General features: G+C 38.5%; 1 protein-coding gene across 1 annotated transcript in view; it reads left to right on the plus strand.

Annotated features, from left to right (window-relative positions):
* The window catches only part of samd10b (sterile alpha motif domain containing 10b), a 56053-nt gene that overhangs the window by 21316 nt on the left and 8234 nt on the right, over window positions 1-26503 (plus strand). Inside the window, exons 3-4 of the mRNA XM_079400579.1 lie at window positions 9416-9584; window positions 21918-22058. Coding sequence (XP_079256705.1) covers window positions 9416-9584; window positions 21918-22058 — 310 coding nt within the window. The remainder of the gene's footprint in view (window positions 1-9415; window positions 9585-21917; window positions 22059-26503) is intronic.

Consider the following 26503-nt stretch of genomic DNA (forward strand, 5'->3'; position numbering starts at 1 on the left):
ATATACAATAATATTATATAACCTATATTTTATATATATATATATATATATATATATAGGACATTAATATTATGCTAATAGATTAATATTATAATATTTGTAGAGAGTTTTTTTCCGGGTCCAATACATGGCTGGTTTTCATGCACGTCAGCAAGTCATTGACAGATGTTTTTTGAGTTTATCCCTATTTTTCCCCAGTCTTTGAAGCATGTTTCCTACATTGCTTCTTTTATTCCTTTTTTTTATCAGTCATTTAATTTAGATGTGCATTTCTATTTTTTTATTTATTTATTTATTCCCCCATTTTAATTTCATTTATAAATTCATTTAAACAAAAAACAAAACATGAGTAATAAAGTGTACAATACAGTACAATCAAAAGCTGTAATCTGCCGACTGTCCTGCGGGTGACCTCATAATTCTTACGATGCACGTATGGATTTACAATTACTCCAGAGCACTCGTAGATCTACGAAGATTTTCAAGTACTACTTAAGTCACGATGGTTTTGGGATACAGCCTGCAAGTCTAAGATGATTTGTGCGATCGTTTTTACGATCAACTTAAGTTTACAATGCTTTTGGGAAATACAGCCCTGACCTGTACCGAAATGAATAGAAATGAACTGAACTGAATTGAATTAAGTTAAATTATGCTGAACTAATTTGAAAAGAAATGAACTGAACTTCAGAAAACTAAACTGAACTATAAATTTACAATGAACTAAATTGAAATGAACTCGACACAGGCAGAAATCCTTGGATTTACTAGGAAACACAAGCAGAATCTCGTGTTTAAGTCAAGAGAGTGAGAAACAAGCAGCACAACAAGGTCAGTGTGACATCACCTATTTACATGTTAACAGACTCACTGTGTGCTTCAGACTGAGTCCACTAACTTATTTTGATCTCTGATTGTATCTGAGGTTGTAAGAGCAAAACGATCTCTAAGACAGAGGGAGCAGGCAGAATATTAAAGAGATGCATGTCACCCGCCTGTGCCTTAAAGTTGAATCCCTCATTCAGCTCCAGCGGGTGAAATCAGAGATACACCGCCAGGACAGGAGGAGAGAAGATGCCAACGGGAGAATAAAAGCACACTGAGACACAAACAGACAGACAGAAATAGTGAGACAGAAAGAAATGGACAATAAAGGAAGCGAGAGAGATTCGGGGATAGTTAGAAAAAAGAAAAAAAAATTGAGGAGGGAAGATTTTGGAGGTTGGAAAGAGGGTGGATGGAAAGAAGAATCTAATGGTCAACTGGGACGTTTTGAGGGAAAACTGAAAAGAGACTCAGATCATGTTTCTTGAATAATCTATACATATTAATCATACTTATTAAGAATTTATAGCAGAGGTTCAGAACATGTGCCCTAGAGGAAATATGAAGTAAAATGAAATAATATGCCAGCAGAACTCAATACACTCGTGCTCATGCTCAGATTATACCTCATAAATTCACTCACTTGAACTTGATACCATCATTCATTTTAAAGAAATAGTTCATGTGTATATCATTCTAAACCTGTCAGGCTGCAAAAATGACAACAAATGGCCATACAATCAGCCCATACATTATAAAAATATCCTTTAAAAAAGATGGCGACTAGATTTCAGGTACTACATGATGGCATTTTGGTGACTATGTTTTACTATTTAAACCCAGTGTTTTAACAGTAATAGTATAGGTTTTATTCATGCACATACTTTCCATTAAGCATATACAGACTACCATTCAAAATTTGGGTTTGGTAAGATTATTATTATTTTTTTTATTTTTTTCTTCAGTGTCACATGATCCTTCAGAAATCAATCTAATATGCTGATTTGCTGCTCAAGAAAAATTTATTATTATTATTTTACTATTTATAATAATTATTATTATTACTAACTATTATTATTAATTTGTGTCAAAACTGTTGTGTTGCTTAATATTTTGTGGAAATTATGATTTTTCAAGGATTGTTTGATGAAAAGAAATATTTTGCAACATTAGAAACATCTTTACTGTCACTTTTGGCAAATTTAATGCATCCATGCAAAATAAAAGCATTCAAATTCTTTCAAAAATCATACTGACTCCTAGCTATTGAATGGTAGTGTATATAATTAGCTGAGGAGGACATGGCGGATCCTCTAATCATGCATCAGCTTGATGTATTCAGACTCATCTCACAAAATGGCCGCCCAGATCGGGCCGCCCCGCTCCTTACAGGTTCAGTCCCCTGTGTATTATTAATGACTGTATGTTTCAGGCTGGACAGAATCAGGTCTCATGGGTTCAAGGGGGGCTGTGTAATGCCCAGAGGATGGCTTGGGAGAGATAGAGGGTGATGGATGGATGGGAAAGAGGGAGCAGAGAATGGAGAAGAGGGAGGAGGAGGCGCTGATGGTGACGGTGAGGGTGACTAGCAGCACCCACCAGATCCTCTTTGCTTTCTGTCTTATCCCCATTTTCATCTCCCACTTTCCATAAATAGGGTACACTGTGGTGTGCCATTATGTTTTTTTTAGTATAAAACCCATATATGTTAGATAAATATTGTCTAACATACAGTGGAATTGATGCTATAGCATGAAGAGCATTATATCTATTTGTGTCCCACATTTTGCAAGCAACACTGTTACCACTTTTTCTCCTTTTACAAAAAAGTAATTCTTTAAAAGAATGCCACACAATAAGTATCATCATTTGTGTACTTCTTTGGGGAAAATTAGTAGATGAGAAAATGATCTCATTTCAGTTCTATACAAATTTTGATCAGGTTCAGCCATTCAACCCTGTTTCCCAGGTTATTGTAGCTACTGACTGAGAGTTTAATTCATACTTTAAATACAATTGCAAGGCTGTAACTTGTGTTCTGCAGCAGTTTATTTATTGTATAATTCTATATAAATGTGATATCTTTTTTTTTTTTTGATGCTAACTGGAAAATGTACAGTAAGTTACCCCCCCCCCCCCCATTTCATTTTAAACCTGAATGACTTTTTCGAAACAATTTGAAGAAACCAAACGACATTGGACCCCATTGACTTCCACTTTTTGGACAAAAAAATAAAAATAATAATAATAAAATAAAATAAAAATCTTTGGTTTGGAACAACATGAGGGTTTTAATGATGACTTTATTTTATTTTAAAATAAATTAATTAATTTTTTGAGTGAACTATCCCTTTAAGAGATCCAGACAAAATATCACTCCCATTACACACAGAGAAATTATATGCAGAGGATTAAGTGACTTCTCTTTTTCTTTTATATTATATTCTGTCAGTTGATTGATTTGTTTCATCTCTGTGTTTGACATTCTCACTTTTTCACACAGAATCATGTATTTAGCCTTTTATAAGTTCAGTCCTGTATGTTGAGCCATCTACTTCAATCCTGTTCTGTGACAGCTTTCACTTACTCTTCATGAAAAGAAAATGTTCCATGTCTGAATCTGTATCTTTCTTACTCTCATTCTGTCTGTTGTGTTTTGTCTGCTACCTAACTCAGTGCCTGTCTCTTTCTGTCTGTTTTCCTGAGTGAAAATGAGCTTCTGTCTTCAGGTGTTGATTAATGTGTGACCTGCAGCTCCTGACAATAAATACTCCCTCTGCTACAAGATCTGCCATCCTTCTGACTGACCATAGCCCTTTCATTTGAAATACATATTCACTTATTTTTGTTTGAAGATAGAGACATAGAGAAATGGAAAGTTTGGGGTCAGGGAACGTGTAGTTGAAGGGATGGTTGTGGCCTACTTATATTACATTATCAATTTTGCTTCATTGTCCATTGACAATAATGTAGAGATATATGAAGCACAGCTCTCACAGACGGCACTTTCCAACCAAGCAGCTTTACTGTGTGGTTTTTAGGGGTGGGCGTATCGATCTTAATATATCCACACTGAGGTGTCGAGGTTGTGGGGAAAACCTTTCTCGGCCCGCCTCTTCGTCCCCTCATCGGATTACTAAGGTAATGTGATGGGGACGAGTGAGCGCGGTTAAAGAGCGATGGCGCGTGTGGAACAAACGCTCGCAAGCTATCTGTCCCCCGACGCGGCATCGTCTATGCGCCGCTGCGCTCTTCGTCGACGCTTGTGGGCAAGGGGTACGGGGTAGCAGGTCAGGTGGCTCGTGTCTGCACACCATGGCGGTGTTGCAGGTGCACCAGGCTGACCTGCTCAAGGAGTTAGATGAGGGCGAGGGATTTAGTGCGGAGGATATTACCGAACTCCACAAAACCGCTGATTTGTCGTGGTGGAGAGGAATCTCTGGTTGACCCTGTCGGACATCAAGGACCGTAACAGGGTCTTCCTCCTGGACGCCCCGCTGTCGCCTTCTGGCCTTTTCGGTGACGCTCTTGACTCCGTCGTCAACAGGCACCAGGAGGGAGGCAGGCGGTGGCATTCCAACGGTTTCTCCCTCGCCGCTCTCCAGCTCAGGGGGCTGCTGGGCGAGAGCAGCCCCTGCCACGCACTGACTCAGAAAGAGAGTGTCCCCGCCCGAAAACTTCACATGGAAGTTTTGGGGTTAAGACTGAACGCCAAGAAGAGTGTGCTTTCTCCATCACAGAGAACCACTTATCTTGGTGTGGTGTGGGATTCGACCACGATGCAGGCACGTATGTCTCCTGCTCGGATCGAGTCGATCCTCACGGAAGTCAAGCTCTGAAACACTTTCTCCCAGACCTAAGAGATCACCATGTGTTGGTGCGCACCGACAACACAGCGTTGGTCTCTTATATCAACCACAAAGGAGATTTGCGGTTGAGCCCCCTGAACAGGCTGGCGCACCAAATCCTTGTGTGGTCCCAGGGCAAATTCTGGCTGGGCCGAGTATGATTCTTGGACCTGATTTCTCTCCTCGATGGCTTCCCGTCAGGAGAGATCTCCTCTCACAGGCAGGAGGCACCCTTGTGCACCCCTGCCTGGAGTTATGGGAGCTGTGGGTGTGGCCCCTGAAGAGGCACAGCTCATAGCTTCCGGTCTCTCAACCGAGGTTGTTGAGACCATCCTCCAATCCAGAGCTCCCTCAATGAGGAAACTGTACGCCCTGAAGTGGAGACTCTTCACTTCATGGTGCGGAGATCGACCCAGTTAACTGCCCGGTTGGTACAGTGCTGGAATTCCTGCAGGCTCGACTCTCCGCAGGGTTAACCCACTCCACCTTGAAGGTTTATGTGGCGGCGATTTCGGCCTACCACGCCTCTCTTGGTGGACAGTCGGTGGGTAGACACCCCCTAGTTACACGTTTCCTCCATGGTGCACTGAGGCTAAGGCCCCCAGTACAGTCCCGGATTCCTCCTTGGGACCTGGCTGTGGTATTGGATGCTCTCTGTAGGCCTCCCTTCGAGCCTATTGAGGAGATCTCTGATTGCCATCTTACCCTGAGGACTGTGTTTCTTCTGGCGAGTTCTTCTCTGAAGAGAATGGTGGATCTGCAGGCCCTGTCAGTGGCCCCTACTCACTTGGACTTTGCGCACGGCATGGCCAAAGCCATTTTGTACCCTCGTGCAGGGTACATCTCCAAAGTTCCTTCTGTCATACGTACATACGTCCACAGAGCTGCCCTGTGGAGAAGGGTGGACCAACTGCTGATTTGCTATGGTCCCCCTAAGAGAGGTCTTCCTGCTTCCAAGCAGACTCTCAGACGGTGGATTGTGGATGCCATCAACATTTCCTACGAGTCCTCTGACCTCCCCTCGCCAATGGCAGTCAGGGCCCATTCCACTAGGAGTGTGGTGGCCTCCAAGGCCTTCCTCGCAGGTGTCCCAATACAGGACATCTGCAACGCTGCGGGATGGTCTACGCCCCTGACTTTTGTCAGGTTCTACAGCTTGGACATGCGGGCCACTCCAGGCTCTCCCGTCCTCTCACACTAGATGTGTGCTCCGCAGGGATATATACTGGGCAGGGACTTGGAAGTCTGGCAGCACGGATATCTCGTTCCCCAAAGCGTCTTCGGACACAGCTTGAGTTCCTGAAGAGGAACGTCTTAGGTTACGTATGTAACCCCAGTTCCTCGAGGGAACGAGACGCTGCGGCTCGATGCCACACTTCCGGCATCCCTGCGAGCGCTTGCTTCATTCCAGAGGCTGACGCCAGTTTCATCCCGCACGTGCTTTTGTACCAGCTGGTCATTACGTCACCTCCCCGTGACGTCTCGCCCATCCATTGGACAGATTTCACTTGTATTCAGAGCCGGTTACGCTGAAGGCATTCCCCAACGCGTCTTCGGACGCAGTGTCTCGTTCTCTCGAGGAACTGGGGTTAACATGCGTAACCTAAGACATTTTTTTATTAATCTTTGCAAATCGCCTTTCCTAATAACGTGCTAGTTAGCCAGTTTCATGGCTAAAGTAAACAGTACTGCTCCTCACCCCACGGAAGAGAGGGCCGGGGTCAGCAGAGCTCATTAGCATTTAAAGCAACATGGACTAAAAAACAGCTTGCTGAAAACAGAGCTGATTTTGACAGGGTAAAAAAGGTGTTTTTTACACTACCATTGACGAATTTTAACGAAAGTATGTTATAAACTTTTCATTAAGACCCTAAAGAATCATATCAACTTGTAGAAAATGGGCATCCGATGACCCCTTTAATTCCACTGGAATAGGGGACCTACTTGCAGGTCGTCCATAAAAGTCCTTTGTCAGGTGATTTTCGGTCGTCCTTGTTTTCGTTTGCCTTGTGCAGGCAGTATCACTGTCTTGAGTAACTAATGGTCAGGAAGGCGTAAGATGTGTCCAGCAAAACAAAAATAGTGTTCTGTGACTTCACAGAGAGGGTATACTTCCACATTGGAAATATGGTCACTGTAAGTGATCTTGAGGACAAGTCTCAGACATCAGAGATGGAAAACAAACAACTTTCGAGAGATGGTTTCCGTCATTTTCCAGGTTTGGCACACGTAGGTTGTGGTCGGCACAACGATTGTGACCAGGATTGTGACTGGGAGCCACAGTTTGATCTGCAAGGAGAGGGAAGGCGAGTTCCAGGACGAAGTTGTCAGAACGTGGCAGACTCTTTAAGTCCCCATCCAAGGAGACGATGCTGTTAAGATAAGTGAAGTTTGCCACTTCCTCCACCTGTTGTCCACCGACGGTAATCGTGAATCTTGAGTTTGGGTAACTGATGTGGATGATTTTGGTCCTCTGCCCATTGATTCTGCTTGATTTTCTCATAGTGAGATCTCAGTTTGGGTCGGCCAAAAATGACGATATTATGAGAAATTCGAGATCGGCAAGGAAGAGGTTGCCACCTGTCCTGGGTATGTTGATGGAGTGGGGGCCGACGAAGTTGATGACGAGGAAGTATAGAATTGGCGAAAGTACGCAACCTGGTCGTACGTGAAGAAAACCGTTACCATTTCTTCTATCTGTATGCAGCATCAAAAGCCTTGGTACAGGTTGTGAAAAATGTCAATAAATAGAGATGTCGGTGTCATTTCCTTGATATCATTTGTGTATTTAAGACCTGGTTTTCCAGTGTTTCATTGTTAAAGGGGTCATCGGATGCGACAAGCACTTTTACAAGCTGTTTGAACTGAAATGTGTGTTGGCAGTGTGTGCACAACCACCCTATAATGATAAAGATCCACCCAGTGTTTTTTTTTAAATCACGTTAAATAATTTCTCCTTTCTCAAATAGAGCTGATCTCAGATGCCTGTCTGTGTGACGTCACACAGACCCAGGCCCCTCCCACGATTGTTTTATGGACAGTAGTGTTTCAGCACAGACTGGACTGGTGTCTTACCTTAGACCCGCCCTGAGTGATCTGTCATCAGGCCGCCATTGTTCCACCACCAGAGCAGGTGTAGACAAGAATGTCTCCTATAAGCGATTGAGGTGTTTTGTTGTTGGATGTAATAATGAACATAGTAGTTGTCATTTACTCCCGACATCTGAGCCGCTGAAGACGCAGTGGATTACATTTGTTTCTGAAGGGAATGCGATGTGATCCAGCTTCATCTTTGCAATCTTTGCAAATCGCCTTTCCTGATAACATGCTAGTTAGCAAGTTTCACGATGAAAGTTTACTGTCTCTCAGAGGGTGGCTCAGAAGAGAGGGGTGGGGTGAGCAGAGCACATTTGCATTTAAAGCGGCATGCAAGAAAACAGCTTGCTCTGAAAAGAGCTGTTTTTTCAGGGTAAAAACGGTGTTGTTTTACACTACAATTGAGAAATTTTAATCAAACTATGTTACAGACTTTTCATTAAGACCCTAAAGAATCATATCAACTTCTGGAAAATGGGCATCCGATGACCCCTTTAATTGTTAGATGTGTATACTATGTGTATACTATTTCGTGCGTTTCCTGTTCCTTGTTCTGTTTTATTTGCTCTTTTTATTAAACTCATGGACTTAGATCCATGTCTCTGCCTACCATCCTTTGCTTCCTGCATTATAAATGTATTCATTTTCTCAAATATTAAATAATGTCGCATTATGTGGTATAAATAATGTCTTCTGGTGGTCTTTGTTGGTGGTAAATAGTGTTACGCTCAGACTTGTCAAACATCCATGATTTTCCATAATTTGCATTTTCACTTTGACTTTTAGAAATAAGTCAAGTCAAGTCAAGTCTGCTTTATTGTCAATTCTTCCACATGTACAGCACATACATACAGAGAATTGAAATTGCGTTACCCTCAGACCCTTGGTGTAAACAGTTAACATTAAACAAGTTCAAATACAGATAATACGGTTTAAACATATGTACATACAACTCTATAGCTATACAAGTAAGGACATTGTAGAAAAAAAATAAAGAAATAGATAAAGTGGCATAAGGCGCATGGCAGATAAACCAGTTAAATAAAAACAAAACTGTGCAGATATATTTGTAGTGCAAAAAGAGCTTATAAGACATTATAAAGATGTTTTGTTTGCACATGTATGCCAAGATTTGTCTCACAATGTAAGGTCTCTGGTAATCACAATTAAATAAATCAGGCCTGTGAGTGTTTACTCTCATAGTTTACACAAGCTAGCATTGCATTTCATCATGCTCTCACACAAGCGTAATACACAGTAAAGGGTTTTGTTATACTACTCTGCAGCAGAGAGCCATAAAAGTGTGTTTTGATTAATCTTTCTGCTCATTGCGGTAGCCAGAACAAAGTGTGCGTGTAATTAAAAGAGCATTGTTTACACAGAAGCATGCAGCGCTAGTTATTTTAATTAGTGCGTTCACAGACAAAAGTACTCTGTAAGAGCACCCTGAAGATATGAAAGCACGCCGTTTTTCCATATTCGTCCTGCCTACTAATCCATCTGTCGTTTCTTTAGTATGATAGATTGACATTTTTAAACCTGGTGGGAATGTTGTCTGCTGAACATATGGGCTACATATAGTTTTTGCTTCAGAATTAAACTGGTTTCTGTCGAGATGGTGACAATAAAATGTTTTCGCTGCACAGATCCAGCCAGGAGAGGCCTTCACTGTGTACCACACCAGCCCAACGCTGTCCAGCTTATGCAAGCCAGTGGTGCTTTGGACCCAGCAGGACGTGTGTAAGTGGCTGAAGAAGCACTGTCCACACAACTACCTGACTTATGTGGAGGCCTTCTCTCACCACGCCATCACAGGTACAGCACCGCTATCTCTGTTACACAGCACACTGGAAATACAGTGCCAGGGACTTTCAGAATTGTGTATTCTAGGCTTGGAAACATCATTAAAACTGGTCTAGACTTGATATTGTTCATGTGATGAATAAAACTTAGTCAGAGTGAAGGAATCATTCTTTTGACTCTTTTTTTTTATTCAAATGGTCGAGCCCGTTCACAAATCTGCCTGAAGATCTATTGGCAAATCGTGTTATTTTACTATCATTGAAATACTATAGTTTTTATTCATATTTTGAATTTACATTTTAAATTTAAAATTTTAGTAGTTTAATTTTGTATTTTTTGTCATCTTTATTCGGTTTTTTTATATATTTTTTTATATATCTCTCTTTTTACTTGAAATAAAGCACGTTAACTAAATAAAAAATATAAAAATATATGCACGTATATATATTTATTTCAGCTAGTTTTCAAGGCAACATTTCTCATTTTTAATTTCGTTTAACTTGATCTACTAAAATAACTAGAAATAAAACTAAAATAAAAATTAAAAGAAACTATATACGCATATTTAAAAACATCAAAAACTACTAAAAATGACAAAACACAAAATTAATAAAACTTTAAAGTTAACATGAAAGTAGAAAAATCTAAAAATAAAATCAAATTCAAAATATTACCAAAAAAATCCAATAGTATCTCAATTATACTAAATAACACTGATTTGAGTTAACCTTTATTTTATAGAGAAAACACTATTTTATGTTTTAGTTTTATATGAAGCAAAATTATTTTTAAATGTGATTATGCAGTAATTCTTTTATAAAGCTGTAGGATAATCATAGATCTGCCAAGCCTGACTGTGGTCTGTCAGAGGAACAGCTTTGGCAGATCACATCCTCTAACTACCACACTCTCATCCAACTCCCAGAGCTGTGTGCACCGAGTTCTCTCACTAATGGACAATTATACACCCTAATGTTGAGCCATTTGTCACAACACAGTCATTTCCATGACGCCTCGCCATCTAGGGGTCACCAGAGAGGTGCTTCCAAGTAATAAAGTCATTTTACACTGCCATTCGTGCGTTTGTTTCTGGAAATTTAGCAGTGGAGAGGAGCTGAGACTAAATGGATTTACTAAAGGTGGACATTCAGCTTTTGTTATTTGTGGGATTTGTAATATTTGGCAGGCAGAGGATGTGATGTTATGAGTAAAGCATTTGAATCACGACACCCCATTCAATGTCATATAAGTGTCAAGCCATATGAGTCATGTGACGTCTTCTAGCCAATCAGGGAAGAGTTGTGCCTTGGGAGAGATTTGATTATAGCTGGATGGTTTTAATTGGGGTCAATGACATATAACATGTCCACGATAAAAAACAAAATCTAGTTTAAAATGCATGTGGTACATTATATGTGTTCATGTTGGGTTTATATGATCTTGAAATGCTTTTATACCATTTTCAAGAAAAGCTGAATTTTCTTGAAAAGCAACAGGATATTTTTTTTTTTTTGACTGCATATAAGTGAACACATTTTAAACTTTTGTTTGTTTTTTTGTTTCATATATATATATATAAACGTGTGTGTGTGTGTGTGTGTGTGTGTGTGTGTGTGTGTGAATTTTCGATTGATATTTGACATTTTACAACCTGAACTAACCTTATTAAACTAGTTAGACTAGTTATTAAAAGTCAAGTTTCTGATGTTTCTATGTGTAGGTCTGCAGAGGTCCTTTATAATTTATTATTTATAGAGGTCCTTTATAATAATAATTTATCATTTTTGTCCCCCATGTATGTTTCTGCATGTTGGTTGCTTAGAACTAAAGATTTTATGCTCGTTTTTCAGTTATTTTACATTTGGATAGTTGGATCATCCTTGCATGTTTACGTTTTTTTTTTTTTTTCAATTAAGAATTTTTTTAATTAAATTCGAATTTTAAAAATGTCAATTAAAGAGGTGTATTCATGTCATTGCAAGTATGAATTTAATTTAAAAAAATTTTTGATAAAAGTAATAGATCCTGACCGATCCATTGCCATTTCTTGATTTTAAGCATTCAAAATTCAAGAATAATCAGTATTTTATATACGTATGCGTATATGTATATTGAGTGTTTACAGCAGTGGCTTGAACAAATAATAAGTTATGCTCATTTTCTATTCTAACAACAGAAATCAATTGTGATCTAATGTTTTTGTGCAGTTCCGGTGCTTTACTTCAGATGTTTTAGGGTTATGTGTATGCAAGCCGTGGATCTTTCTGTCCTTCAGTGATGGTTGAACACAAGCACTCATTTTAGCAGCATTACATTTAGTTAGGTGGAGTGACAAATGTCTGCCCCCTCCAAATGCCCCTTTAAGTAATTCATCCGGGCACCGACACCGACTAGAGGCTTTATTCTATTATCTGCGCTATTATTTATTGCTTCATTTATCAAGCCTCATTCTCAGATGGTGTGTGTCTGTAAGTGGGTGTTTGCGTGTGTCATTTTTCCTGGGTCATTGGCACTGTAGCTTGAAGCACTGTTACACACACCGCTGTAAAACACTGTAAGACACTGTCTCATGTCAGACAAGACCGTTGCTTGCTTCAGGCACAGAGTGCTTCTGCTCCAACACAGGTATTGGTCTTTTGAGTCAGATAACAGCTGCAAGTGTGAATTGCTTTGGACTGTGCCCACACGAATTACTAGTGCAGCATCTTAAAATGCATCATAAAGAGCCCATGAAATCAAAATTGCAGTTTGATAGCTGTATGTCAGTGCCTGTTAACTTAAAGGTAATCTAGTGTAATCTAGTGTGTGTGTGTGTATATATATATAAATATATATAATTGTCTATATTTCTGCATAAATGTGACTGTTACGTGTTAGTTCCTGTTTGCCCTGATTTGGTTTGATTCCTGTTCTTATTAGTTAATTATCGTTCAGTCTGTTCACCTGAGTTTAGTAATAATCTCGTTTGCTCCTTTGATTTGCCTGTCCTTATAAGCCTTCATTTTCTAGAGTTTTTTGGTCCTGTCTAAACGTCGTTTAAAGTGGTTGTGTTTTCCCTATTTTCCTTTGTGGATATATTAAAGACTCTGTTTGTCTCCTTTGTGCTCCTTCAAACTCCTCGCCTCGGCAACCTGTGGCAATGACCCAAAACATCATCAGATTTTCATAAGTCCTGAAAATAGACAAAGAAAACCGAATCAAACAAGTGAAAGAAAAATATTTTCTTTGTCATTTATTTATTGAGAAAAAGGATCTAGTGTTACATATCTGTGCATTGTAAAAGTATGTGAATCTTTGCTTTCAGTATCTGGTGTGACCCCCTTTTGCTGCAGTAACTGAAGGTAAAGTTTCTTGTAAATGCTGATCAGTCCTACACAATAACATGTAGGAGTTTTAGCCCATTCCTTAGTGCAGAACCACTTAAACTCTGTGATGTTGGTGGGTTTCCTCCTATGAAGTGCTTGCTTAGGTCCTGCCCTGATGTTTTCCTTTAGAATTTGCTGGTATAATTCAGAATTCATTGTTCCATCAATGATGGCAGGCTGTCCTGACCAAGATGCAGCAAAGCAGACCCAAGCCATGATACTACCACCATCATGTTTCACAGATGGGATAAGATTCTTCAGCTGGAAAGCAGTGTGTTCTTTTCTCTGAACATAATAACTTCTCATTTAAACCAATAAGTTCTATTTTGGTTTCATCCATCCATTAAACCTTTCTCCAATAGTCCTCTGGCTTGTCCACATGATCTTTAGCAAGCAATTTTCTTTTTTCTTCTTGCAATTCTGCCATTAACATTAGCCAATGTGAGAAAGGCCTTTAGTTGCTTAGAAGTTACTCTGGGAAGTTTTGCAACCTCGCAGACTATTACACGTTCTGCTTTGGAGTGATCTTTGTTGGTCGACCACTTCTCGGGAAGGTAACAGTGGTCTTGAATCTGTGGATTTGTGGAGTCCAAACTCTTTAGATATGGTTTTGTAAACTTTTCTAGCCTGATGAGCAACATCAGCTCTTTTTCTGAGTAAAAAGAAAAACATCAACTAATTTTTTTGAATAAAACAGGTCACGTACTGACATTGATAGTCATTGCACTGACTGAAAACACCTCTGCACAGATGGACTCTAATTTCACCTTTAAATTAACTGCTAATCCAAGAGATTCTCATACTTTTGCCAATCACGGATATGCAATATTGGATCATTTTCCTGAATAAATAAATGACAAAGAAAATATTTTTCTCTCACTTGTTTGATTCGGTTCTCTTTGTCTACTTTCATGACTTGTGCGAAAATCTGATTATGTTTTGGGTCATAATTATACAGAAATATAGAAAATTCTAAAGGGTTCACAAACTTTCATTCAGAATATATATACACACACACACACATTTCTTCAATAATGAGTATGTTTTTAATTCTTGAAATAAAATTCATTTTGATTCATCTTTGTGGCATAAAGTTAAAAATGTCTAGTTATTAAACTGCCTTCCAAAGAAAACCTTGAGTAATAAATTTGTCCACCAAATCAAAGTCATGTGGTTAAATTATATGTGCATTATAGAAGAAAGTAAAGGCCTTCGTGACTGTGTGTAAAGGTAAAAAAAAAAAAAAAAGATCTTAAAAATCAGATAATTTTATATTTTTTCTGACAATGCAATGTTAGTTCAGTTTGCCAAAAAAAAAAAATTAAAGGTATTTAAAAAAAAAAAAAAAAAGTCCCCAATCTGCATGTACACTGTGTACTTTTGATATGGCGTATGATTTTTAAAGTAGATTTTAAAAATATTTTTTATTTTCTTACCTTGTCATTGACCTAGTAGCAAATCACAATTTTGACACTTTCAGTCATTATTTTTTCTTCAAAATGTTAACAAAAAAATCTAATAGTATCTCAATTATACTAAATAACACTGATTTGAGTTAACCTTTATTTTATAGCGAAAACACTATTTTATGTTTTAGTTTTATATGAAGCAAAATTATTTTTAAATGTGATTATGCAGTAATTATTTTATAAAGCTGTAGGATAATCATAGATCCGCCAAGCCTGACTGTGGTCTGTCAGAGGAACAGCTTTGGCAGATCACATCCTCTAACTACCACACTCTCATCTTTTTTGGTCATAAATGTAAGATAAATCGAAATAACCAAGTGTACTTTTTAAGACCAACTATTTGAAACCATTTTTCTTTCACCTCTTTACTCCAGCTCATCTTGTTTTTGACAGCACCTCTATCACTATCCTGAGGGTGTTATTTGGGAGCACATTAAACCGTCTGCAGGGAATTCATTTCTGCTCTGTTCACCTGTGCTATCTGTGATACACAAAAGCCTCAGACAAACAGCAATCCTGGATAAAGTGTTTCTGGAGGGCTGAATTCAAAAGCACTGAATTAGTGTGTGTGTGTGTGTGTATATACTAAAAATGTTGTGCACAATGGAAGCACCATATCAAGATGAAAAATACATGCATCTTACGAAAAAGCCCACAATAGTCCAAATATCAACCTCAAGAAGCACCTCTGGCTAGTTACGGACGTTTCCATTATCAGCGTTATTAGCATCACCCATGCTCTAATTGTTCCTTCCAGCCTGCTGTGAGTGACTGGGAAGCGAATGCAATCCCCACAGCCATGTGTGAATTCCTGGAGCTGAAAACTGGGTCAGTGTTTGGCCCATGACTGTCCTCTAAAGCCCCAGGGGCAACTGGAGGTTGCTCCATCACAGCGCTCTGGGTCACTGGAGCATCTCTGTCCGATAATCCCCCATGAGCTCCTAGATGTTAAATACACTAGCAATTGGTTTAACAGCCTATACATCAGGCTTAACAGGATATACTTCATTCACTGATGCTTTTTAGCATGAAGATGGATGAATGGAGAGCGCAGTTTGGAAAGATTGTTACATTAGCTTGAAGAATATGAATTTGTACTCAATTTATTCTGAATTCGATGGTTTGATTTTGGCAAACGAGAACAAGAGTATTGATATAATGAATATGATAATGCACAGAAATTTTGTTTAGCCTTCCTGGTTTGGGCATGGCATGGACATAGATGTATACAGTATAATGTAGTGTAGCCTGTTTTTATACAGTATATGCATTTTTACTACCCCAAAAAATAGACTATCAAATTTACAGTAAAAATAAACGGCAACTGTGGTTGCCAAAAATTTGGTGTAGAAAATATGGTGAAAATGTTTCAGGTGTTACAGGTGTTGGTGCTTGTACATTTTACAAATTATATTTCATTAAGTGTTATAATGTTTATATACTGATCTGTCTGAACTACCAACATCGAATTTGTACATTAAAATGTACTGATAACCACCGTAATAATACAGGTGGTAAAATAGACAGCCACGTGATGTTCCAGTTCTTAGTAAGTGGTTTGTCCACAAAACGTGCAATATTTGTATATAAATGATTCATACAGTAACACATGCCCCAAATAATGCAATAAAAAAAATAACTAAATCAGAAAACGTAACCCAAAAATAAGAAACAAATCTAATAAAATATAACCTAATTTTGTTATGTGTCATGCTCTTACTTTTTTGACCATAAAGTATACTGTAATTGTTTTTTACTTTCAAAAACTATAAATTGGAGAGTATTTTAAAGTAAAATTACATATGATGCAATATTAAACCAGTATTTTAAGGTGTCATTTTTAGTTTCCCCCCCCCCCTTTTTCAGTGTGACTGCAACGGGGCGAACAAGACGTGAGATGTATGGATCCATGTGCAGAGCGTTATTCAAAGGCGTGGTCACAAACAGGCATGGTTGAGTAAACAGCAAACAGACATGAATGAGGCAAGACAAAGAGTATTCCTAGGACAAGCGAGAATCGGCGAACAATATCCAACTGGGTAAGGCAGAGAGATAATCCAGGTACAAGAGCAATAGTCCAAGCGAGGTGCAAATAGAGTCCGAATGGCAAGGCAAAGAGTTAATCCAGGAAACACGGTCAAGAATCAAAACACAAGAAAACAGGCAAGGCAAGACTATAACAACTGAGTGGGCTCCGTAGAGTAGCTATCACCAGGAGAGTGATGCACGCTATACAATAATCGGCAATCTGACTGAGGAAGTCCATGGCTTAAGTAAGGCGTGTGATAGGAATCAGCTGTGTGATCAGTACAATCAGCTGTGTGTGTTTGTGTTGTCAGTGCAATGGATGATGGGAATTGTAGTCCAGAGTGATGTGCAACAGTTAGTGTAGTGCAAGAGTCAATGTGGTAGGCGAGTGATCTCTGGTGGTGAGTGAACAGAAGTTCATAGACCAGATTCGTGACAGTGACAATGCCTATTTACTATGAATAAATAGATAAATATTAACATTTCTTAAACCTTTGGGATGATAAACCATATATCAGTGGTCCCATTGACGCTAGATCAATCACATTTATAAAAACTGTTTGATGTCCTCCAAAAGACGTGATATCAATCTTTGAGCCAATTTGATAAATGCTTCTCTCATTTAGCATATATTAATATGTTGTTTATTTGTGTGTTACATGATTCGTCAAGTGTGGCGCATCCATATATATCACATAAAGGAGACGAGCAACTTGATAATAGAGAGAGCTGCAGTCACAAGTTGAGGATATCCCAGCACATTCATTTAGTTTGAGCCAATGCAATTTAATAGCATGCAAATATGTTCAACAATCTCACTGAAATGTACTTTAAAAATCACCTTTCCAAAATGAAAAGGCACTTCCCATTTCCTCTTGAAGCTCTCTGATTTGTAAACTGTATATTATAGATATAGAGGCAAGGGACACAGCTTAATAAAGTGGTGTCTGGTGAATTACTGTGATTTACTGTAATATGCTGAGGATGGGCCATTTCTGTGTGGTGCTTTCAGGCCTCTTTTTTGTTCACTCTCTCATTCTATCTCTGTTTGGGGATTCACCTTGCGATTCCATTTAAGGGCTTTGTTCTTTATTGTTCAAACACACACACAAACACACACGTACAGAGATGTCCTCTCATACCGACTGCCCCTTTATCTCTTTAACCGTAGATATTTCTGTAAAATAGCTTCGGTTTTGCAGCTGATCTCGTCCACTGTACAGTAAAGCACATTAAAGACCCCATAAAATTGAAATTGCTTTTCGTGAAGAAAGCGTTTAGTCAGTGTCTATTAGCTTTGAGGTCATCTGTATGTTAGTGTACTCATAAAAGTTAGAAATCAAGTAAAGCTCTGGAAAAACAGACCAAAAATATTAATGACTGATCTCACACTCATGGGTGTATCCAATTTATTTATTTATTTTGTCCAGTAAAATGCTGTTTAAAATGATTAAAGTACTAATACCATCTGCCTTCGATAGAGTAGCAAGTAGCAAGTCATGGTTTGTCAGTGTGTGCAAACACTCAGACTTCACCTACTGTTCATTTTTTATAAGCGTCTTGTGTCACTGTGACGTAAAATAGACCAGCCATTCATTATGTCTGGACCAAGGACGGCTTATTACACTGGCCTGCCCTGGGCACCTGGACACAGATGTCTAACACCATCTGTACACTGAAAGCGTGCTGTGTGGTGTGACGCAACACAAAACAAGGAGATTGCGACGGTATAATCAACAAGTCTCTCTGCCTCGCAATTGTAGCATCATTGTGTACTTGCTGTATAGATAATCATCCTTGATTATTATGGCAACAGTCCAAGCTAATATGCATTGTTTGACACCCCCTGCTGGTCTGGAGCCCGGCAGGCCTGAATACAACCCAGACTCATTGGAAAAATCATGCCTGTGATGAAATTTCTGCAAAATAAAATTATTTTGCTTCTTGGACACTTTCGCGACACTATCAAAGTGAAATGTCCAAAGAATGGCACTAAAAGCACGTTCAGTTTTATTCAAGAGATTAACCAGAATCTGGCAACGATTTATGTTTGTTGTTATATCTATCTCAGCAGTTCAGAAGTTAAATGTCTAGTATTTGAAAATGCATTTGAAAATAATGTAGCATCTAGGGCTGCCAAATAAGATTAGAATTTGGAATATTCGTCAAATTTAAAGTAAAAAAACACGTTCTAATGCAAAAACATAGCATTCAAATTCTAGTAGTGTGTTAAGGCAGCCTATCAGTGGCAAACAAGATGCGATAATTATTTAAGTGCATTTTAATGTCTTGTTAGCCTATCCTGTTGAACCCACTAGATGTGGCACTGCTGTGTTGTTCATTGAAAATATTGCAGAAAAAAGAGAACATCAATTTGGAGACCTTGTTTATGTCAAAACTGAAACCAAGCTGTTCACACTAAAAGCATATTTTTCACATTTTCTATCACAGTTGAACTTACATTAATTTTACATGGTTTTCTGAACATGCAGTTCTCTTGTGTGAGACGCATGTTCAGAAAGCCATGTAAAATTAATGTAAGTTCAACTTTTAAAAACATGTCTCAAAACTTTATGGCGGGATTTTTTTCCCCATCCCACTGCTTCTCATGTTTTTAATTTAAAAAAGTACTCTGTATGTGAACATTATTTAAAATATTATTGTAAACATTATGCACTTTTTTCACAAGTAGTCATGTTATTTTATTGCTTTGAATAAATATGCATTAGCAATCATTTGCTCGATGCACCCTCTTGTGGCCTCAGGAGAGAAGCCAAAAGCCTTTTCCCTCTAACTAAAACTATGCCTTTTAAATTCAAATATAATTTGAATATTGATATTTAAGTACAAAATTCAAATTTAGTTTTTCGGCCATTTTGATAGCCCTATAGCATCTACACCGGGGGTGCCCAACCCTGTTCCTGGCGATCGACTGTCTTGCAAAATTTAGCTCCAACCCTAATCAAACACACCTGAAGCAACTAATTAAGGTCTTCAGGATCACGTGAAAATTAAAGGCAGGTGTTTTTGATTACAGTTGGAGCTAAACTTTGCAGGACAGTCGATCGCCAGGAACAGGGTTGGGCACCCCTGATCTACACTAAACCTAACCTATAGCATTAAAAAAAACAAAAAAAAAAACATGAGATAAAATCACATTTGCTGTAGCAACCAAGGCAATTTAGCTTGCTTTTACATGTTTTCAAGCTCTGTTATCATGACTTGTGATTCAGCAGACTTGTATTCGAGGACTCGTATCTCTGGACTCATAAATGTAATGCTGTACCGGGTGTGCTACTGAGCAAGTTTACTTCATCAGAAAAGCCACACAAATGGAGCTGATACGTGATGCAGACTTCAAAATATTTAAGTTTACAAATCATGCACTATGGTAAAAAGTAACTGCATGTAAATAGCTATTTATTAATCAATGACATGCCCTGTAATCATAATTTGTGAGAAAAGGAATAAAGTTGTTGGTGTTTTACTGCCAGTAGTGTTCATTGCAGATTGAAACAATGCAGTGAATTGTATGTATTGGTACATTTTTGCAAATACTTAGGTATCCACCTTTTTTCTGAGTAGCCGATGAGGGGCGCCACGAAGAATTCTAATTTCCATTTGGGTGCTTTCGTGTTCCGGTCTTCATAGAAATCCAAGTTAAAACGGGGTAAAAAAGATAGACTGAATTGAAACTTTTTCAACATAATTAAATATAAAAATGTGCATCGGTTTAACATTATATTATCGGCTCTGAAAATATATTAATTTGACTAGGAACACCAGAGACCAGAAATGTAAAGCATCTCTCCAGTCGGGCGAGACTTTCACTTTCAGAAAAAGGTGTATAGAGGCAAGTTTTTCCTATGAGCCTACAGTATGTTACCCAAATATCTACAGTATATAGGCCTTTAATCAAGCTTCCTGTTTAAATTAGAAATATGTCAGCAAATGAAAGAAAACTACATGTGTCATGCTATTTTTAGCTGACTTGAAAGATAGTCAACCTTTCTGCCTCTAACCACTGATTAACCAAACGGAGTCATTTTGTTCACCATGTCTCTTGTAGAAGTTTCTGTAACCGAATCTCACTTATGAGAAAGTAATTAAACGGCAGGTAGTTGTTTCTCTCAAGGGACAGCTCATGAAGTTCTGTAAACGATCTGTAAAATGTAATCATCGCCATCCAATCCCTGAAATCCCCAAACCACACTGCACTCATCTCTCCAATTCCACTACATCATCAGAGAAATAGCCACAGCCAGCTGTTATTAAGGTCATCATGTTTCATTTACAGAGGGGAATAGCTGTCCAGCGCCGATGTTCCTGGGCACACACCACACAAATCGATACACTCATCCAAGGTCACACAATGGGCCTTACGTAACCAGACTTCATTAGTAATCATTACACAAAGCAATATGTGCAGACATTGAACACATTCATTAATCTGGCCTAAAATAGACTCTGATTACGTAAACTGTATGCGTGGCGATCTTGTGAGGGAGTGTCTGTGTACTTGCCAGGTGAGAATGAGGATGGATGATTATATTGTAAGACAGAATGAGATGATTTATGCATCTAATTAGAGCGAGCGCATTCGGGGCAAATTACAATAAATTCCCCTGCTTTGTGATGTTTTTGAAGGACAGGACTCTGACAGTGAGGTACATGCAGGCGTTATACTGTCAGGCTGTCTGACTGCTGAGGTAAATAAACTATCTTTTGCCTTGCTGTCTACTGCCTACATAAGATGCTGCCTTCTGAGTTAGCATTCTAACTGAAATTAGAGAAATTAAGAAATTAAGAGATTTGTACAGCTCTACATTGGCTCCATGAGCCACAGAAATGTCTCTTCTCAAGGGACGTGAAGTGAGAGATGCAAATCACAATTGATTTCAGCATGTTGTAACTTAGCTACCAATATTGTAGCCTAATAAACAAAAAAAATTAATTGCACACATAAACACTGGGTAAAATGTACAATTTTAATTTTGATTAATTAGTCTGTGCTGTTTCTTGTTTAGACCATTTTCATCAGACAGAACTTTAGATATTAGACAGTGCTATATAAATAAATATGTTTGTTTTATCCACCACCTTGGATGATTTTTTTTTGTTTTTCCCACATAACCTATGACAATGTGTTGCCTTATCCAAAAAGGATATATTGGCCAAAATGAGCAGCAAAGCTAAAACTGTACAGCACAAAGGGAAAGCCTTATTAAATCTCTGGTTACTGGTTTCATATTCAGAAAGCAGCAGGACATCTGCAAGACTTTTCTTGGGTTGTCTTGTTCTGTTGGCAAGACTTGTGACATTAATTTGATGGCTTCTGTGGGGATTTAAACAAATGTAAACCAATTCCATACTACTGATCAAATTTCCTCTGGATATAATCCTTTGCTGTTCCGTCTCGCTATTTTAAAAAGCTGGCATTGACTTTACTGTCATTCATCCTGCCTGTCATACACTTTTTTCAGGTCGTGCCCTGTTGCGGTTGAACGGAGAGAAGCTGGAGAGGATGGGTATAATCCAAGAGACATTGAGACAGGAAGTCCTGCAGCAGGTCCTACAGCTACAGGTCAGAGAGGAAGTGCGTAACCTACAGCTGCTCAGTAGAGGTGAGAGGTCAACACGTTATTGCTGCAGTTGACTAGAATCTCCCATGTGGGACAGAGATTCATTCAAAGATTGTATGTAGCATAACCTCTTAACTTTAACCTTATAGCTTTCCTAAAAGTGATAATATATTTGATATATATGTGCTTTTCTTTCTTCTGACACATAAGTGGAAAACAAAGAGTACAAACGAATTTGCTGAATTTATATTATATTATATCTGTCTTCTAGGAAATGAGAATTGTAACTAACTTTTACAATAGCATGTTTCAATTTAACAATATTATAGCTTAATAAGCACAAAACACAAAAGGCCTGGTTTCACAGACAGGGTTTAGACTAAACCAGGATTAGGCCATAGTTTAATTAGGACATTTAAGTAATTTTAATCAACATGCCTTAGATAAAACATTACCGGGGTGCATCTTGAGACAAAACAAAGGCACTGATATATTTTAAGATCAGTCAGTGCTAGTTTCTTTCAGTTGAAACAGCTCAGACTTACATTTTAGTCTGGGATTAGGCTTAAGCCATGTCTGTAAAACTGGGGGGATTGAGTCTTTTTTCCAATTAGACCATTTTAATTGGACTGAACATTTTTTTGTTGTTGTTGGTATTTTTAATGAATATTTAGCCATTATAATTTGTAATCATAATATTAGTGGTTCTTGAATTTGATTGGCTGAGAGCCTTTTCCAGCCATGCGATATTCTAGTGATAGCAGCACTCCAACTGTTTCACCATTTGCATCATTGTATTGTGGTAGTTCTCGAAGCGAGTGTCATGGCAGACATCCAAATCCACTATAATTTTATAAATAATACTGTTTTTGTGTCACGGAATGTAGTTTAAAGAGTTTTTTTAGGCGAGAATGTACTTGTTTATACTTCAGATATGTGGTTTGTTAATAAAGATATAGCCTGTTTAAAAATTTGCTTCAATGTTTTCGGAGATGAGAGCTCCGGGGCGTCAGTGGGCATTTAGTGCTCATAAACCTGCTGAGAGCAGCCTCACCTCGGCCAGATCTTCTGGAATCTGCCACTGGCTCTGATGTCTCTATAGTGGTTAAACATGAGATATAATTAGTTTTGGGTCAATCTAACAGGCAGTCTTTGGTCTCATTAATCTGTTATTTGTTCCAGAGAATATAGTTTTGGCTGTGGTCAAAGTCTCATAATGTTATATTTTAAATAACTGTTTTATATAACTTTTTTTTTGTTATGATCACTCATTCATTTATCATTTACTTTTATCTGACGTTGGACTATCTGAGATGTCATTGTCATAACATGACATTTTCAAATTAGTAATGGAGGCTTGGGCTCAGCTGTTAAACTGTCAAACTGAGAATTGAATCTGTGGCGAAAAGAGGGTTTTTAAAGACTACTAAAGTAGTTGTCTCTTTTTTTTTTAACACTAGCCATCAAACTGATGTATAAACACAATATCACACTTGTAACAGTGTGATATAGGCTATATCAGCATCAACATAATATAATATAATATATCAACCAATTAAATTTAAGGACCAGAAATCACAGTTGTATATAATAAAACACACACACACATATAATTCTCTGCAAATACCTCTATGTTATTAGGTATTCTGTCTTTTGGGATAATGTTTCTCTTTTTTTGAAGCTCACTTAAATACAACTTTCAAAGTTTCAAAGGACAACCCATAGTTGAAGACACAAAGTGTGAGGGTCTCCTCGGAGCAGACGTGTCCTCAGAACTACCGTCTCAGCAAGTGTCAAAGTCCAGTGTACCCCACATTAACAAGGAAAGGGAATTAGAGACCACTTAAATGCTGTGTCAGGGAATTCTACCAACAGCTTAGGGGGCAAATTTAATTTAACACTTCACCAAGTCCTGGTCTCCGTGCTTTGATAAAGGAATCTAATTGAGCCACCCAGAGGAAAAATCCTCACCTGAGGTTCAAACAGAGGACCTGGATGAGGGTTCAAACAGGTGAAGGGTGTTCGAGAGAGGAGGACGGTCAAATAAAAGTGCCGTCCATGCTGATTAGTTTGTTTCTGATAGTTGCCGTCACCTGTCAGAGTGTGTTAAGTCTGGCTCCTGGAGACTGTTAGGCACGGCTGGAGGACACAGCTTATCTGAGTTTATTCTTAGATGCGTCTCTCAGCCAGCAGGGTTTCCGCTGGACGTCTAAACAGAGGCCTTCAATAGCAGCTTGTCATATTTGATTCAGTTGGCATGAATGAAAATATGAAATATTGATTGGGTGAAAAACGAGAAAGCCAGTCTGACCATAGAAGGCACAAAGGGACAGTTTTACTAACAGCTTGCGCAAACCGTCTTTTGGCGTTAAAATTGTACTGTCAGTTTTTACTAAAGACGCGCAGTGACGAATTAGCGCTGAAAAGGCTAGACACAGTTATTTTTGCACCTGACCTTATTGAATATGCGTTTGTAGGAGTTTCCCTTTCAGGTGCAAAATTTATAGGAGAAGAGTATTCAAATGAATCACGCAACTTGTTTTACTAACGTTTGCGCTCGTCAAATTACTGGCATTTGTGCCATTATTTAACGCCCCAAAAAGCATGTCTTAAACTATTTTGTGCTTGAAATGGCTGCTAGGAGAGGCAATAATAATTGCAACAATAATTGCAATAGTTTAAGACATGCTTTTTTTGGACGTTAAATAATGATGCAAATGCCATTTGCGTCTGAAAGGGAAACTCCTAAAAATGCATATTAAATAAGCTCAGGCGCAAAAATAACTGTGTCCACGCCTTTTCAGCACTAATTTGTCACTGCACATCTTTAGTAAAAACTGACCATTTTAACGCCAAAAGACAGTTTGCACTGGCACAAGCTGCTAGTAAAACTGGCCCTTAATGTGTTGATACTAGAAACCATGACGTGAAAGAGACGTAGTGACACTACTGTTCAGAATCCTTTTAGGGATTTTTTGGGGGGATTTGGAGTTTTGGGATTTTTTTAACGTTTTAAAAGAAATCTCTTATGCTCACCAAAGCTGTACATCATATACCCTTAAAATTGTATTTTAAAATTCTTAAATTATGTATCGTTCATTTTTTAAATTATTTATTTAGGGACCTTTTTCCTTTACCAGTACAATAGAGATTTAACAGGAAAGTGGAGCGAGAGATGGGGCAATGGGTTCAGGACACGACCCAACTCTTTGCGTGATGAATCCATGTCTGCTTTAACACAACAGCTATTATGTCTTGTGCAGTAGGCCTACCAGTGCTCCAACAAATATGGTTTCATTTATCAGTATAAATATATCAATGTAGTAATTTACGATATACAGTATGACATTGAGGGTAATAGCTTTCTGTCTTCTGCCCAGTAATTTAGCGTTGTCTATTAACAATCAGCTTGATACCCATCAGAGGATTTCTGGACTGGACTTCTCCTGCTCTTTTACCGGTCTCTGTTAAAGCTCATAACGCTCACATGAGTGTAAATGGACCTTTCAGTCCAATTGCTACTGGTATTTATCCTCTGCAATGTTGCCTCTGTACTCTTCTAAATTGCTTTGTTCTTTTGGTTCCCAGTAAGGCTAAGCCCTCTTCATCCTCTCACCAAAGCAATTTAGCAGAGAGCGAGGCAGATTCTCCCAACACTATAATTGTTGTTTCTACTGAAACACCAAACCTTATTACCTCTTCTCCAAATTACCACCCAATCGTCCAACTGTAATAGCCTTAAACATCTCACACAAATAGAAGAGAAAAACCTGTGATCCACTGCTTCATCATAGCAAGCAATGCAATTGTTTGTTCCAGTTAACAAAGCGAGTCAGTTGCATAGAAACATCCTTTTTTTAGCTTCTTTGTCATGTTTTGGGCGTCACTCGCTCGTCACTCGAGCGCCACGTGTCTATTTAAACACTAATCTTACATAGATGTTTTTCCTGAAAAGGATTCATGAATGCATGATGTTTCAATGATTTTTTTACGTGCTTTGTAATGCACTTTGCTTGTGTGCTATTTAGGAGGGTTGTAAAATTGAAAGGCTTTAGTGTTTCATTTCATACCACAAAATGAAGATCTGAGAAAAGCCAAAAGACATATCAAACCGAATATCAAATGCGAAATGATTTTTTGTTAAACGAGCCAGATTTGTGATGCTCAGAGAAATGATAAATCTTCAACAAACCAATTAAATGTTGATGTAGCTAACACTGTGAACCCGATGGGAAGTCTCTGAGACTCAGCTTCATTTAGAGCAGAGCGACCCACACAAACTCCCTGAGACATCCGCTAGCGTAATCAGCTTGTCTCCTCCATATGCCTGTCTCCATCAGGAGAGCATCCCGAGGCCCTTCCAAACATCTGCCACAACAAGCTACTCAATGCACATTTTTCATCATGTTTCTTTCTCTTTTTTTTAGCTTTAAAGGAAATGTTCACCCAAAAATAAAACTCCTGTGTGGTTTCAGAATGCTGTGCTG

This window comes from Barbus barbus (genome assembly GCF_936440315.1).
Source record: "Barbus barbus genome assembly, chromosome: 40".
Classification (NCBI taxonomy): domain Eukaryota; kingdom Metazoa; phylum Chordata; class Actinopteri; order Cypriniformes; family Cyprinidae; genus Barbus; species Barbus barbus.